Genomic DNA, 16,510 nt, shown 5'->3' with positions numbered 1-16,510 from the left:
AATAGGTTTCCAAGAAATATGGGAAAACTTCCAACTTGTGCAAGACAGCATTTATTATTAACCATCTATTGAGGATTTATTGGTTAAATAAGACAAAAAAAAGAAAATTATAGGTTTATCTTTGTTATGAGACTATTTATATATAATACAGCTTTCAGTCATTTAACAGACAACAAAGCCAAACAAAATGTAAATATAAAAGACTGTAAACAACAACAACATCTGTCTAGACCAGGACAAACAAATAGTCATAGTGAACTGTCCATTGGTACCACAGGTACAGGCGTCATATTTCTTGTAAGACATGGGCACTTCACCCTGTTTTAAAGAGGAAAGACAAACACGAGTTTTATTTTCAGCGATAAACTTCATTATCATTATTACTTATAAGATGTGAACACTTATTTTTTGTACTATTGGCTAAGGGCTTTCATTCAATCTGCAAAAAAACCCCCAAAACAAAACATTTGGCCACTTGGTGGCAGTAAAGTTCACTTGGAAATAAATAGCAATCTCACTTCTTAACCTTCCTGTCGTGTTCAGGTCAATGATAGTCAGTGATAGTCAATGATTTTTTAAATTTACATACCCAACATTTAAAGTTAAATTGAACATGATGATACATTTAGAGTCACCCTGAAACTTCTACTTCACTTCTACTCAGTCACTTTCACTAACTCCCTAAATGACAGATACTCGCCTGACAACATACTTTTCTGCATACTGTGTACCATGTTTAAAGAACTTGCTGTATAAGAATGTAAAATTACAATTGCCTTTATTACTTCATAGAAAGTAAAATAAACTGTGAATGAAAGTAGCTTACCTTTCTCGTCTTTGCATTTGTTCAATAGTTTCAGGAAGAGGTTTCTTAAAACTCTCTGGAAGGAAAAGAGCTGCAAAGGCAGCCACAACAGCCAGACTCCCCAATATAATATAAGGTAGATACTTATAATACATACCTGAAGACACAGAGGGGGAAGTTAGGATGAGAGAAAACTCCTTTATGAGTGTGCATTAATCAAATGAGGTAAAACAGACAGTCAGAAACAGTTAGTACTAATGCTAAATGAATATTAATCAATGCACTCACCCAGACTTAACAATAAAGGGGCAATGCAACTTCCAATTCTGGAAACAGTATTGCTTATCCCCGTTGCTGTGTTTCTGAGCACTGTTGGGTAAAGCTCTGCGGTGTAGGCGAACATCAGGGAGGAACCGGTCGTGATTGAATACTTACCCAGCATTTCCAGTGCAAGAGCCAGATTTGATAGATCTAAAGAATAATACATTTGTTTAGTTTGTAGATATAAGTAAACAGTAAGAGACAAAACTCTAATCAAGTCTGTGAAACTTGTTTTATATAAGATGGTAATTCTGCATATACCTATCATATAGTCACTTCCTGCCTAGTAACACGAAAAGATCACAAAAACAAATTCTATTCTTCTATTATGATTATTTACATGTTCATATTTTTGTTGGTTCACATCCTACAATGTTAAATAACGTATCACATTTCGCACAATGCACACTGATGCTTTGGGTTTTTTTCCATCCTCTTTTCAACCTCTGTCCCTTTAAGGGCCCCACCTCCAGAAAAGCCTGATTTGTGATTTGTCAGCTCATCAAAGGCAACTTTGGCATAGTCTCCTGAAAGCTATCTGCCCTTAACATACACCTGTAGTTTCCTGATACACAATGAACCAGAAGAGACTGTGGATTCCAGCAGAAAGTCAGAAAGAAATGCATTCATGCATTCTCTGGGCCGAAAGATACTGTAATAATCATCCCCCAGTCAGTACTAATGCTAATGTAAACAACAATAGCCATGGACAAGGCTAGAACTAAAGATACAGGAAGCTACCTTTTTCCAGGATACATTACATTACAAAAAAAAAAGTAATCCTAAACTTTTGTAATGCTTTGAGACATTTTAGAGTTAGCAGAAGGGGCTCTAATGCGAAAATTTTAGCAGGCTCTAAGGCAGCTGTTGCATTTGGATTGAGTCAATTTCTTGTTCTTTGAAGAAAATGTTGCCAAACAGCTGCTCTGCAGACACGTCACTGCATGCAGATAACTGATGATAGATCAGTTACGTCAGGCAAAGAAAGGTTCAATGTTTTATATGTATGAAAGAATAACTATCTTTGCCAGAGGCTTTATAATTTGTAACTGGAAGAACTTTTATGTGCAAAATAGCTACAGTGCTTTCCAAAAATAATTTTTTGGGACTTTTGGTCCCCTTTTTCTTTAGATGTTACCTGGAAGATGGGAAGCAGGTGCAGTGATTTATTAGAACATGTGCAAACCCATATGGGAATATAGGTTCCTTTGTATAGTACAAAGGAGGTTAAAGTCAATATTTGATTCCAGATAGCACATCTTTGTCTGTTTCCTGCCTTTTGTTCAGTTCTCTGTCAAGACGATCCCAGACCGTTTCAATAATGTTGGGGTCCAGGCTGTAAGGAAGCCAATGCGTGTTTTTCTATATAGGTATGTTTTTACTATATTGGCATGCTAAAAGTTGAAGCTGTTGTCCTTCAGATAATAGGTACTTTTAAACCAAAAGTTTTAAAAATGATTTTTGTTCCAGTTCTTGAGGATTTTGGTATATCTCAGCCTTTTTGTTTACCCTCCTTAGGAATGTTTTTTTTTGACAGCCATACATTGCACACCATCCCAGTTTATGCTGCATTTTCAGCAAACATCACTCTTTGCATCTTGTTGTTGTAAAAATATAATTTCATCCTTGTCAAACTGTTATCTTTGAAATTTTATAGATTCCACTGAAGAAATGAGAACAAATTACACGTTTCAATGGCAGGCTGCTAGTAACGAATGCCTAAAGCAATACTTTAGGTTCTTTGTTATGAGTTGTAGGTAGACACGACAGTGTTTCATGCTTTGAGCTAGGTGCCCTGTTATGCTTGAATGATTCATAAATCAATGCTTAACAGTGGCTTAACAACATTTTTTCCCTAAAATGGACAATTACAATGACTGAAATTTAGAAGACCAAGACAAAATACAAAAAAACCAACAAGAAAGTCTGGGTCCTTGAAAGCACATAATAAATAAATTTAAAAAAAAATCACAGTAGTGTGTATCACTCATCAAAGGAAAAGGAATAATTATAGTATGGGCACTTTAAGCAATAAGTAACTTATATATGACTCATCAATTGTTCTAATGTGAATTCTTGCAGCTTGCTTTTAAGAAATTTTACCATCTGGAACAAGTTGAATCAGGTAGAGTGGCACGGCTCCGAAGACCAACGTAAGGATCACAGACAGGCGTCGTGGAAGGTATAGCAGAGCCATCCAGCTGGAAATGTATGCTGGAATCTCTACAACTGCTGAGATGAAGCAACTGATGTAGGGGTTTTCATGGAGTTGTGCTGTATTGAAAGACAGGCTATAGTAGCCAACAATCATAGTGAACCTGGGAAAATCAAAGGGAAATGAAAGCGTTTTTTTCATCTAAGTGAACTTTCCAAAGATTTTTCTGCATGCATGCATTTTTTTCAAATGCAAATCGTAATCATTTTGTCTATCGCAGATCTTATATTATGGAAACAGAAATACATGAAAAACCAAAAGAAAAATGAATTTTCTTTTAGTAAAAAATCATTTTTAGTTAAGAGACAGGTCATTTTAGCTGTTTATCTGCTAATTCTCCTTTTGATTTCCATGAGGAATCCAGCAAATTCCTTGTTTGTTAATTTTCTCGTTGTTTCATTATTTTCTCAATCTGAGGATGTCTCATTAAGTCGCTATGTACCACACTGTCTTCACTGTTTACTCACAACACAAAGCAGAGGATGAGTGTTGTGGCTCTCATGGTGCTCTGCCTCAGCAGGTCAAAGACATTGTAATGCTCCTTGGAGTGTGTCTGCATCTTTTCTGTCTGGAAGACACATAAAATTAGTTTGACTGTGTGAGCAGGGCTTTTTCAAAAAATATTAAAACACAAAAATGTTTAAGATTTCTTTTTTTCATGCATTTTTATACTAATAATATCAGTCAAATGTCAAATATATTAAAATATATATATATATATATTAATATATTTATTTATTTGTAAAACTTGAACTTGTTTTCAAATGATAACAACTGTGTTCTGCATCTTGGGTTAATCCAGTAATGTTTAAGTGAAAGTTCACTTACACCACAGTCTTCACAGATGATCCTCGGAGCTTGAACTTTGTTCCACTTAGCAGCAGTTCTTATAATGGCCTCGGCTTCCTCAACTCTGCCTCGAGAAAGCAACCACCGGGGAGACTCTGGCATAAACCTGGCTTAATATTTAACACAAACAGAAGGATGCAGACTTAATCAGAGGGATTTTGGAGACAAAGCAAAAAAGACAGTGAAATAAGGTCAATAAACTTGTTAGTGGGAACAGTTTGTTCTTTTTGTTTCAGCTGCTCCCTTTAGGGGTTGTGACAGAGGATCATCTTCATCTGTCACACCTTATCCTTAAGATCCTCTTCTATCACACTGACCCATGCATTTCCTCGTTCACTACATCCATAAACCTTATCTGTGATTTTCTTCTTCTCCTGTCTGCCATCTCCATGTTTAACATCCTTTTCCCAGTGTATCAGCTATCTCTCCTCTGTCCATCTTCAAACCATATCAACCTGAACCTTGCCTCTTTTTCTCTCCAAATATTGAGCTGTCCCTAGAAAATATTTATATCTAATCTTGTCTGCTTCTAGTAACTGAAAAATCTGCCATCTTCATTTTGGCCTCATGTCTTTCTGTAAACACTACTGTGTCAAAACCTTACATTACAGCAGGCCTCACTACCCTCTCTTTGCATCTTCACCATTCCAACTGCATCCCTCTCGTTCACATACATATTCTTCTACTGGCTATCATTCCTGCAGTCCATATTTCCACCTGGCTTGGCTCTCTTGCACCTACACCGTACTCTTTCTTTAGATAACAATATCATCTGTGTATGTCACAGTCTATGGAAACTCCCCCCTGACTAATGTCCACCACAGTTTCAAGCAAGTCAATACATTTGATTCAGTTCCTACAGGGAATGCTATATAAAGATATGTAGAGAGATAGATATGCTAGAGCTAGTGCCACCTACCACCAAAAGGGGACGTAGGCCACACAAGGCAAAGATAAAGCCAATGACAGTGATTTCCAGTCCCTTAAAAAGTATGCTAAGAGTGGAAGTATCATGTATCCAATAGCAAAGCCTAGACATGTGCCCAAAGATGAGTAAAGGACACGCACTTTGCCAGTTAAGACCTCAGAACCTGCAAAAAAAGAGGGGGTAATGATGAATAAAAACTTATGTGTTACAAAAAACAAAACAAAAAAAGGAAACAAACTGAAGATTGCACAAAAAACTCTGTTTGTATGTTATCATCACCATGCAGAGTGCCACCCCACAATAAATAAGCTTTCATGTATATTTTTTTAACATCTGAATTTGTTTATGGCAGTGAGGTGTGGTTTGTGGCTCAGCTGCAAAGGGACACGTGAGACAGAGTGCTTCTAGAAGCACTGTCCACTGAGAGGGTTCACGCATCTGCAGCAAATTTGCCAATCACTGCCTGTTATTTTATGTAAAAGTGTGCTGAGACCCCTGGAAAGACTGAAAGTGCTGGAGGCAGCGGGGGCTTGCCAGTAAAGACTTGTCAAAATGTGTTTCAGAGTGATTTTTGTGAGGATTAAATGCACCTTGCCATTGGGTATATATGGCACACAGACTAAACGCACACAGTGTGCATTAAGAAACTGAATAAAAGCATAGAGGCTGCAGAAACTACTCAGAAATATGTGAGTGATGTGACACCTGACAGGTTAGCTGTGAGAGTTACAGCAGAATGATCTGCAATAAAGCAGCTGTCTTCTGAATGACTCCTTCACTCCATTTGAGCTGTCACCTGACTTCAGTTTCTGACTAATTTTGCACTTATATCAAAACATCTGCTGCTCTTTTTGCTGTACAAAGCACACGTGTAAAACCTGCACTTAGACATTCCTCTGGTGTTTTCTATTCTTGGCTCCCTAGTTTATGCTCCTTGTGTTAGATTGCATCAAAATGCATCTTTCAAACTGCATCATTTATTAATTGGCATGATGTTAGTAGATCAGCAGTAGAACCTAACGCTCCCATTGGCACTTTTTAGGATTGTGGTGTCATTACAATTTGTCCCACTGTCACGGCTGCGGCAGCAGTCATGTGGTGTGTGAGAGTAAGGACCCAAGATGCAGGTACAGGCTGAGATGCGAGTGAGCTTTATTTACAGTAGTGGCAAAAAACAGGAAATGCAGAATGGGGAGCTACCAAAACTAACCTGAAACCATAACTACACGGGATGATGAGCAGGGATGACACAGAGAATGTAGAGCAGAGAGCCACAGAGATACACCGAGTAACACAGACGGTCCGACAGTGAGCAAAGACAACCCCACACTATAAATACACACACAAAAGGAAAAAGGGACAGCAAACAGGAGGGAGGCACAGCTGATCCTAATTAACATGACGAGACAAGAGACACAGACCTTAAAAGTAAAACAGGAAACGCAGAACACAGGGAAGCCACATAACAAAACCTGAAATGAGAACTCAAGAAATACTAAAGGGCTGAGGAGCTAAAGTGAGCAAGAAATCAAAAACTAAAAGCACAAAACTCAAAAACACTGGGTCACTGACACAGGACCATGACACCCTCTTATAAATCTGGCCCTTAGTTTTGCATCATAGCTAAATAAATGTTCCATCCTACCCAACACAAGAGCAGCCACAAAGTTGGACATCTGTCCCAAACCGTTGATGAAGAGGATGATGAGGAACATAATCCATGAACCAGAAAAGACTTGAGCAAAGGTGAAAACTGTCTGTAGTGCCAAAGCTGCAAAAAGAACGGGTTTTCTGCCATATCTAGACAGAGAAGATAAATATATTAGTAAACATATACATGCATAAAAAGTGTTGTACTTCCTATACAGTTGTGTGAATTGCATCTAAAAATCTGGATGGAAGGAGCACAAATTGAAAATAAATAAGTACATATCTCAAAATAATAACTGTGTTCTACCACTCTATTTCTTATTATACTGGTAAAAATACAACTCCATCATCAATTAAAATCACAGAAAAGTTCGTCTGGATGTAGCATTTTCAGCGGCATAATACATGTCTTTTATATTACTGACTATTATAAGTGTATACTGTAACATGATCTTTTTAAATGATTTTCATTTTTATTTCTTTTTACAATAAAGACAATCTTAATATCGAAACACGGAAGCCTTTCCTGAACCTTTAAAGAATGGTGTGGTGTTTGGTCTCTTTCACATGAATCTCATGTCAGTACCTGTCTGACAGCTGGCCTGACAAGAACGATCCAAGGAGTCCTCCCACGAAGAAAACAGTAGATGTGAACGGCTGCTTCCATTGGTTACTGCACACCAAGTCAAACTGGAAAATGAGATATTAACAGTTGAATGACTGAATATGTGCATGCAGGAAATAACAATGTTAAAGTCAGTGTGATTTGTGCTGACTGTTGCTGGCTGTATTCAAATGTCTTTTCACTCTAAGTAGAAAGAAAAAGGGTGCGTCTTTCCTGGTGTGCAGAAACTAATCCCCAAAGAGCACCTTGAACTTTAAGCACTGACAAAATAATGACAAGCTGAAGACTCAAAGGTCAACAAGATTACAACAAGATAATGAGAAATAAGCCATGTTGATAACAGTAGAGAAAGAGTTTTCTAGAGGAATTTATATCATGTTCCTATGTTGACTGACTGCACCTACTGTATGTTCACAGGTGTGTTCTGTCCTAACTGTTGAATAAATGGATGGGCTGAAATCCCCTGTCTTGGATAGGGTAGGAGGAAAGGAGCCACATAGACTAAGGACTTAATGATATATCTGCAACATCAAGAAAAAACAGCTGATGCTGCTAAAAAATACTACATGAAAAATAAGTAGATGTAGAAGAAGGATTGACCATACCTCAGAAACTATAGTGGATTCATAGATGTCTTTGCTATAGCTCCACCCATCTACACAGCCCTCCTCCTCCAGGTCTGTAAGGTTGACATCCCTGCCAGGAATGTATCCCTGAGCAGAGAGATTTCTGACCACATCCAACCTGTATCTGCTGCATCTGCTCAGCTCCTGTTTCCCATCCACCTCCTCATAGTCACAAGGATACAAACAGTTTTAGGGTTATTAGTATTGAGACATTTAAGAAAAACTCAGTAGGATGTCATAGTGTTTACAAAAATATGTAATATTTAGGCAACAATGGGCCTATACGGTGGCCCTGAGAGGCCAAATGGACTGCAACTTAAAAAAACACCAGCAATAACAAAAATGCTGCAAAAACACATAAATACAACGGAAATAGTACAAACGAAAACAGAAATAGGAATAACTAAAACAGGAATAGGAAAAAACAGATTTCCAAAAGCACAAGGGAAGTGTTTCTGGGGAGACAATAACCTGACGGACCAGTTGCAGGAACCAAAATAGCCCAAGAAGTGGAGGATCTATGGTTTTGTAAGGAAAGAAAAGATGAGAGGAAAGTGTGTTAGCCTAACTATTAGCCTAAAAATCCATCATCACTATTATATGAATCATGACAAAACACACCTATTATTTTTTGGGTTCCTGCAACTGGTACATCGGGTTATTGTCTCCCCAGAAACACTTCCCTTGTGCTTTTTCCAACCAAAATATTTGTATGAAATTGCACAAAAAGAATAGATGGTCCAAATCCTCCTCTTCTGTTTCACAAAATACACAATTACCGGTTTCTATTTCTTGGAAATGTGGATCTTCTGACGACCAGGGAACTTGAACTTTGTGCTTTTTCCTATTTCTGTTTTGCAATATTTTATTGCATTTCATAAAGATTTAATGGTTTTTAGTTTAAATGTATTGTTTACACTGCTTTTTTTTAAACTTTCAACTACCAGCAACATAAAAACTCATTTAGTTCCCAAAAGTAGTTTTCTACTTCTCCCAAGCATGTTTTTTTTGTTTTGAAATAAGCATAAATGTGTTCGAATAAATACAAATGTTTTGAGTTACATTATTGGAAAAATATTTGAAGCAAACTCAATTATCACTGAAAAACTGCATCAGTAGTTTAAATGTTTTCTTTGATGTGCTGTATCACAGAGTTGGGGCTCTCGCAGTCACTTACTTTGATTGGGATGACACTTTTACGCCAGTCTTCAGTGAGGTTGATACCAGATACCAGGCAGTGATGACTCGGTGTATCAGTCAGAAAAACGAGAGTGAAAGCACCAAATCCATTTGGCATAATGGTGGCAACGAGCGAGAAGAAGACAATTTGCTGGAAACGTCCCCACTGCCCCAGAAAACCAATGGTTTCAGCATAATCTCTCATAGTCAAATAATTATAACCCTTTTTCTAAGCTGCTGACTCTTCTGTCTTCCTGAAACAGCATTGTGTCCAGCCACACCTGTTGGCTGTGCTTACATGTACTCCACCCAAACACACACAGATCCTGGCTCCTATTACCTCTTTTGTACTGTTCAAAATAACCTTCTAAACTTTTATTTATATATTTTTAAACTGTGACTTTCACAAGCTGCTGTGTTTCCAGGAGTGACTAATGTTATCATAATGACACGTTTTTTTTTTTTCCAGTTAACTTTTCACTGTATACGTGAACATACACATTTAATAACATACTTGTATATAATATAACTGAGATTTGGACAAGGAGTATACATAAGTAACTGTATCATTGTGGCTAGGGTATAGTTTTGCCTTAGCTGCAGTAGGAGGAGTGGGTGCAGTGCAGAAATCAGCGCCTAGTGGAGTTATTGCCACACAGGCTGTGGATTGCCTAACAAACCGGTCTTTATTCTATAGGATAATAAGGAGAACCTTGTGTGCGTTTCATAGGACAAACACACACATATAGGCGTGGCCGTGTCAGCTGCACAGCTCTGGGCAAGAAACCCGAGCTGTTGCTGCGAGAGTGCACCCTGGAGCCAGGCACATCAAGCAGGGTTGAGTTTCCAGTATGCAGAGCAATATAAGGGAGGCTAAATTTAGGAAGCAAAACAAGATGGCTGTTACTAAAAGTTAATCTAGATCTAGATGTGCAATCAGCCATTCCTATCATTATGGGCTCTAATATTGGAACACCAGTGACTAATAGCATTGTTGCTCGAATGTAGGCTGGGTAGTGAAAACACTTTGAAAGGTACAGTTATATCCTATGTGCCATATGTTTATATGCATGTTTATCTAAAATATAATGTCATAAATGCTACAATGGTTTTCTCGAGCATTTGATAGAGCTATAGTTCATGACTTTTTTAACCTGTTGTCTGTCTTGACACTTCTCTCACTCAAAGCTGCAATTGGATTGGTGAGATAAGGCTAATCAGTCAGCCTCAAGCGCTGTGGTTGACACACTACAGCTCAGCAGTGCTGAAGAAGCCCTGGAATGTCTTAAAATTGTGACTGAGCCACTGACTTAAATATAATTCAGGCAGGCATCCCTGAGAGATCCTAAATATGTCCAAATCTTTTCTTTTACTAATCTAAAATTCACTGAGGTGTAAAATATAAATGTTCTCTCTGCTATTTGTAAATCATAATGTTGTAGCTCCATTACAGTTAATATAAACTAATGCTGCATTATTATTCCACAGCAGGTTGGAAAGAATGAAAAAGCTGTCATGCCAATGAGACTGAGAAAAAGACCAAAAATAAAAGAAAACAAAACAGAATTTGCTCTAACGTAGTGAAGTCAATTTGAAAACTGCCCCCTCTAGCTTTTCACAGTGTGCATTACACTGTATGTTCATAATTAAGTGACGCAAATACTCTGAAATATAGTAGGGACATAATGCCCTAGCTTAAACTAAGAAAATAAGATTGATAATAATCATTAACATTATTAAACAAATTTAACGTTATGAAATGATTTAACAATGTCAGTTATAACTTTATAATATGCTAAGTGTGAGAAGCAAGAGTCTGGTGAAGCACTGGTGTCATGTCAGTCATGAAGGTGCAGCTACAATATCAATCATAATACTGAACCTGTCCTGCCTGTTTAATCTTAGTTACTCAGTATAAGGACTAAGGCCCTTTATATTTTAAAATTGTGCAATGTTACGTAAGGCCCAAAATGGCCTCCGTACAAGAAAGTAGTAGCTCTAATATTGACCAGTAACGATCCACCACACGCACACTGTAATGGGTTACACAAGATTTATTTGTTCTTTCTCCGGGTAAAACTACTGGCTGAAGACACAACTCTGGCCAGGAATCCAAGGCCCAAAGCCACCGCGGTCAGGGTTGTTAGCCTGGTTACAAACAGGGGAAAGGTGGTCACTTGGAAGAACAAGCAGCCAAAACGTATCAATCCTGCATCTTCCTCAAAAAGGCTTGCCACCCACCTTTTCAGGCCTGACTTCATTCGAGGCTGGGTCTCCACATCACATCCTGGGAGCTGGAACTTCCCCAACACTGGTCCAGTTTCCTTATCAGGGGCACAGAGAGTCTCCAGTCCAGTGTTTGTTTTCCTGCCTTCCAGCACATCCACTCACATCCCAATAAGAATGAGTCCTCCCTCCAACATCCACCATGCTATACTCTGTAACACAGACTATAGAAAAATACTAATTATAGTTCAGTCTGACAGTTAAATTTAAATGTCTGATCCTTACATTTGAAAAATGTAAAGAATTAAGTGTAAACCCTCAGGCAGGTTGTGTGAAGACATGTCTGAAAGAAAACTGCTCGTGTTACATTTCCCTGAGAAAATACCTTATGTTGTTTCAGTTGCACAGGTTTTACTTGTTTGCTAATATTTGTTAGCAATGCTCTAATTTGTCTCCTTGTGCACATTCTCTCAGTGGTCTCTCTTATTGTTACGCATATATTTGTTTTTGTTTAACCTCACTGGTATCCTGCTGTGGTATTCCATACAGTCACTAAGACAAAAACAAATAACACGCTCCTACTCAGGTATCGCTGGTTTGCTGTCTTGTACCTCCTCTTCTGCTTTCTGCTACTGCACTCCCTCTTGTTTGCTCTCTCTATTGCTAACTGGAAGGCGATTACAGGGATTGGGGAACCAGTCATTACAATGATTATATTCGTTGCAAAATTTAACAGTTTTTGGTTACGCAGACCTGACAGTTTGCCAGTTAGAATACCAAACATGACTGGATGACCTCATCACCAATTCAATTCAATTTAATTTCAATTCAATTCAGTGTAATTTATACATTGCCAAATCACAACAACAGTTGCCTCAAGGCTCTATATTGTAAGGTAGACCCGACAATAATAACACTGGAATGACTTTGTGGTGCAGGCAATGGATATCTGCAACTACTATCATCTTACTATCATCTTAACTCTATTACTCCCAGTTTCAGCCAGTCCTTCATTGTTTATGTGAACATTGTTTTCTGTTCTTATTTTTGCTTCTAGGCTGCATTTTAAAAAGAAATGATAGTCCAGTTACATCGCTGGAGAGAATTATGGAAAACCCTGAGAGACGAGAAACTGAAGCAGAACTGCAAGAACCCAGAGACTGATGAAAGCTGTACAAAACAAAGAGTACTGAGCAATTTTGAGTGTTCTGACTTAGAATGTAATGAGGAAAATGATAGAAACTAAATAATAAGCAACATGTCAATCTCTGAATAATGTGGATAAGTTGGTTGCAAAGTGGCCCATAAACAAAAACACAAATTTAAGCAACCAGAGCATTTTCACCTGTTTGACACATGTAAAACAAGTTAGCTTTTGTTTAATCAAGCTGAAATAGAAAGGACTCTGATTGCTATATGTGGTAATCAGTACGTTATATGCAGTGAGGTGTAAGGAATGTCAACATTAGATTGAGACAAAAGATTGAGAATAAATGGCGGAAATTATTGACAGTTGTGGGATTGCATTAACAACTTGTTTTTTTTCTTTGATAAAGAGTTCTGGAGGACGTCCATTTTTTCAGCTGCTTATCCAATGAAGTGTTGCAGGAGGTGTAACCTATATCTGACTTTGGGAAAGAGGCAGCATACACGTATCCGTCACAGCAGAATAACAGATAGACAGAGACACACACAGCCTGCCCTATGCCGTATGGTTTCCCCACTCAGAAGTTTCCCCTGAGAGTTTCACATTAAAAGCTACAGATGAGACAGTGATGGAAACAGAAAAAGAGCTGTGGTTTTTAACTGTCAGTCTCACACTTGGCTTAATTTGTTATTGCCTTTGTTGTCGGTGAGAAACTTGAACAATTATATGAGTGATGTTTTTTTGTCTTTTGCTGGCAAGCCCCGAACACTCACACTGCCTTTTGGAGAAGAAGAGGAAAACTGTAATGCCCACACTCCACAATTTTTATCAAACATTTTGAATCCAGAGGGGATTTTAATATAATAAAGGTCACAATAATAGCATCAATAAGCAAGCTGTTCTTTAGAAACAAATATGGTCATCAGAAATGCCAGCCCTTATGAAAATTAAAAGGTAAAACAAAAATACACCAGTGTCACCAAAGAAAATACATAACATTGTATAACTTCACTAATCTAGTATCACAATTTGTGAAAATAAATAAATAAATGAAAGAAATATCTATAAAATAAAATAAAACTGTAGCTTTCTGGATCCTTTTAGATTGTGTGAAAGCTAAAAATAATTTCATGCATAAAAATACAGCATTCACAAAAAGTCAAATAATTTATATGTTTGTGTTGTTCTTAGATCAAGATTGTCACAATAACCGTCTATATCTTGTTTCTCCTAAGGACCTGAATTGTTGAACTACTAGTTAAAGCTACCTGGCTTAGAACAATATCGGTCCCCCTGACCGCAGACAAAAAAAAAGAATAGATAAAAAAAACCTCCAACAACAAGAACAGAACAAATAAACAAAACAAAAGGAGCATAAAACTTTTGAAAACCCTGTTAGTATAATTAACCAAATGTGAAGCCATACTTTTGGTCTGATAATGGCAGAAAACACCAGCACCACAAACATGATTGAGTGAGGTTCGGCTTTGCAGCTTTCCTAAATAGACACATAGCAAATATAGCCACCTTTTGTGGTCTGACAAAAGGGGCTAAAAACTAAAGCATGTATGACCAATTTGTACTGTACAGTTGTGGGAACCAGTGCAAAAGCTCCTTCCTTAATTCTTATCAGAGAAGAAGAAAAGAGGATAACTTTAAATTTTGGTATCGATCAGATACCAACTAAATGTGGGGCCAGTATTCCCCACACAATGCCAAAAACAACACTTTTAACTTAGAAAAAAAGTTAATGTAGAGGAGAGCAGTGTGTTATGACCTATGAGTTGATTCATGATCGATTAGCAAATTCTGAACACATTTTAATGATCACTAAATCACAGTGACTTTTACTATTCACAATAATTGGTTATACTTTTGAAACTGGGTTTTGTGGAAACCTAAAATATAAATGTGCCTATTTCTAAACAACTCTTCTATAAATCAAATTGAGATCACATTCAGTACAACGAGGTTTACACATACAATATTTCTTTGTATTTCCCCATAAATAATTTACGCAGTTAGGTTGGCAACATACTGAACTTAGAGGATAGAAACAAAGTATTGATTCTATCATGCTACTATCAATCCAATACCAATACCAGCATTGGTATCAATACTATTGATATTTAGATTGATCCGCCCATCTGTAATGATCAGCCTTCTGCTTGTAAAACATTCACAGTGCAGTCTTACACTGCCATATAGAAAACATCCCCTTTTGAATGCGGTAAGTGAAAGCTTATAATTTTAATCCATGCAGTCTGATCTTGATTAAAACTAACTAAAAATCTGTAAAAATTTATTTAATTAAATTATAAATAATAATCCATGTATACTATTTCATAGAGACTGTATAACTTTTAATTTGTGAAATCAACCTTTTATGCAGTGTGGCAAATGTTTAAATAATACAAAGAACAATTAGGGCATTTGTTAAGAATAAACTAATATTATTGATCATTTTGAGAATAAAGTTGAATTTCAAGATCAAAGTTGAAATTCTATTTTGAGAAAAAAAGTCAAATTTGGTGATTACAGGTGTTTCAGGACAAAATGCCATGACTGCTATATACATTCTACAAAATGCCTTGTGCAGATGAATTAGTGAAACAAATTGATCAGCCGTCTTATAGTGTATTGTGATACAACGTACATCCTCTTCGTTGCATGAGGTTGCAGTCATCGATATTCCTGCATCTGTCCATTGGGAGGCATTTAATTTGTTATAAATTCATTCAACTCTTCCACGTTTGTGTGTTTTTTCCTCTTTCTGTCATACTTATCACCACACTTTGGTTATGTGCTAAAAGAGAAATAATTTTATGACCAAAAACAGATTATGAAGTAGGATTTTACTAACTCATCTACACAAGGCATTTTATAGAGGGTATAGCAGGCGTAGCAGTTTGTCTTAGTCTCCACATTTTATCTTTTTTCTCAAAATAGAATTTTGACTTTAATCTAGAAATTTTCACTTTATTCTCAAAGTGATCAATAGAATAAGTTGAAGTAGAATCTGTAGAATAAACTAGGGCAGGCATACCTTCCAAAAAAATGTGACATGATTCTAAAAGTTTACCTCTGTGTTACAGAAACAATGATTTTCATTTACATCAACATCGCAATTCTGGCAACAACAGCCCTGGCAAAAGGTATATTGTACTCTGTTTTCAATACAGAAATACTGATTGAATTTGTAAATTTGTACCAGGTTTTTTTTTATAGAATCAGTTTCATTTTAATCCATACAATCCTTACATAGAAAATTTTTTGTGTTTTTGTTTCTTTTAGGATCAGTTGAATGCATTTTCTCGGAATCTCCTGGAACCCATTGTTGTTTTGGAGCCGTAGGACAGTCGCTAATTTTTCATGTGTCATATAAAACTGATACTTCAATTGTAATCGTGAAGGATAACAAACACAGGGTTTTAAAAACTGACAATCATGAGACTGTGTTTTTAGATCATGAATATGTAAATCAACCAAATGGGATCAATAATGGAACACTGAAACTGGTCAAAGCCATGAAGAAACACTCTGGATATTACCAGTTGGAAGAACATGACTCTAATGGAAAGTTACTGAAAAAAGCGAATCTATGTCTAAAAATACATGGTAGGTTTTTATTTTATTCCTTTGTTTGCTTCAAACTCAAGTTAATCATTATTATTAATTTACATGAATGGCTTTGTTTTATTAAAAGATAAAAAAGCAGATATTGTAAACCTAGTACATTAATTGTATAGTCATTTTTAATTTTTTAATTGAATATATATATATATATATATATATATATATATATATATATATATATATATATGTGCGTGTGTGTGTGTGTGTGAATATATATATATATGACTAGATTAAATCTTAATTCGATTAAAATTCGTTATTGCTTTAATCTTCAAATCTGCAAAAGCAAAAATACTTTACTGC

At 36.7% G+C, this 16,510-nt stretch overlaps 1 protein-coding gene across 2 annotated transcripts; it reads right to left on the bottom strand.

Moving 5' to 3' along the window:
- Positions 1-35: 35 nt before the first annotated feature.
- Positions 36-9,611, bottom strand: LOC101463669 (organic cation/carnitine transporter 2). Of its 2 annotated transcripts, XM_004561737.3 has the most exons (11): positions 9,197-9,611; positions 7,999-8,181; positions 7,355-7,458; positions 6,764-6,918; positions 5,110-5,281; positions 4,170-4,296; positions 3,809-3,909; positions 3,230-3,444; positions 1,094-1,276; positions 827-962; positions 36-318 (listed from the first exon to the last, which is right to left on the bottom strand). In XM_004561737.3, the coding sequence occupies exons 1-11, from the start codon at positions 9,401-9,403 to the stop codon at positions 249-251; spliced, it is 1,653 nt and encodes a 550-aa protein (XP_004561794.3). In that variant the 5' UTR covers positions 9,404-9,611; the 3' UTR covers positions 36-248. The 2 variants fall into 2 exon arrangements, with proteins under 2 accessions (XP_004561794.3, XP_004561795.3); XM_004561738.3 differs by lacking the exon at positions 5,110-5,281 and having other exon boundaries at positions 4,170-4,300; positions 9,197-9,609.
- Between the last annotated feature and the right edge of the window lie 6,899 nt (positions 9,612-16,510).

The sequence above is a fragment of the Maylandia zebra genome, linkage group LG10 (genome assembly GCF_041146795.1).
Source record: "Maylandia zebra isolate NMK-2024a linkage group LG10, Mzebra_GT3a, whole genome shotgun sequence".
NCBI classification, from domain to species: Eukaryota; Metazoa; Chordata; class Actinopteri; order Cichliformes; family Cichlidae; genus Maylandia; species Maylandia zebra.
Note: the sequence above shows the minus strand (reverse complement) of the source record. Positions and strands in the feature narration are given on the sequence as shown.

What these genes read in the sequence shown, in the direction of transcription:
- LOC101463669 (XM_004561737.3), bottom strand. Translation starts at nt 9,403, where the DNA reads ATGAGAGATTATGCTGAAACCATTGGTTTTCTGGGGCAGTGGGGACGT. An exon ending in TGTGGCTGCTCTTGTGTTGG is followed by an intron (nt 5,282 to 6,763) that starts GTAGGATGGAAC and finishes CTTTTTTTGCAG; the next exon opens with GTTCTGAGGTCTTAACTGGC. An exon ending in GCCTACGTCCCCTTTTGGTG is followed by an intron (nt 4,297 to 5,109) that starts GTAGGTGGCACT and finishes ATATTAAGCCAG; the next exon opens with GTTTATGCCAGAGTCTCCCC.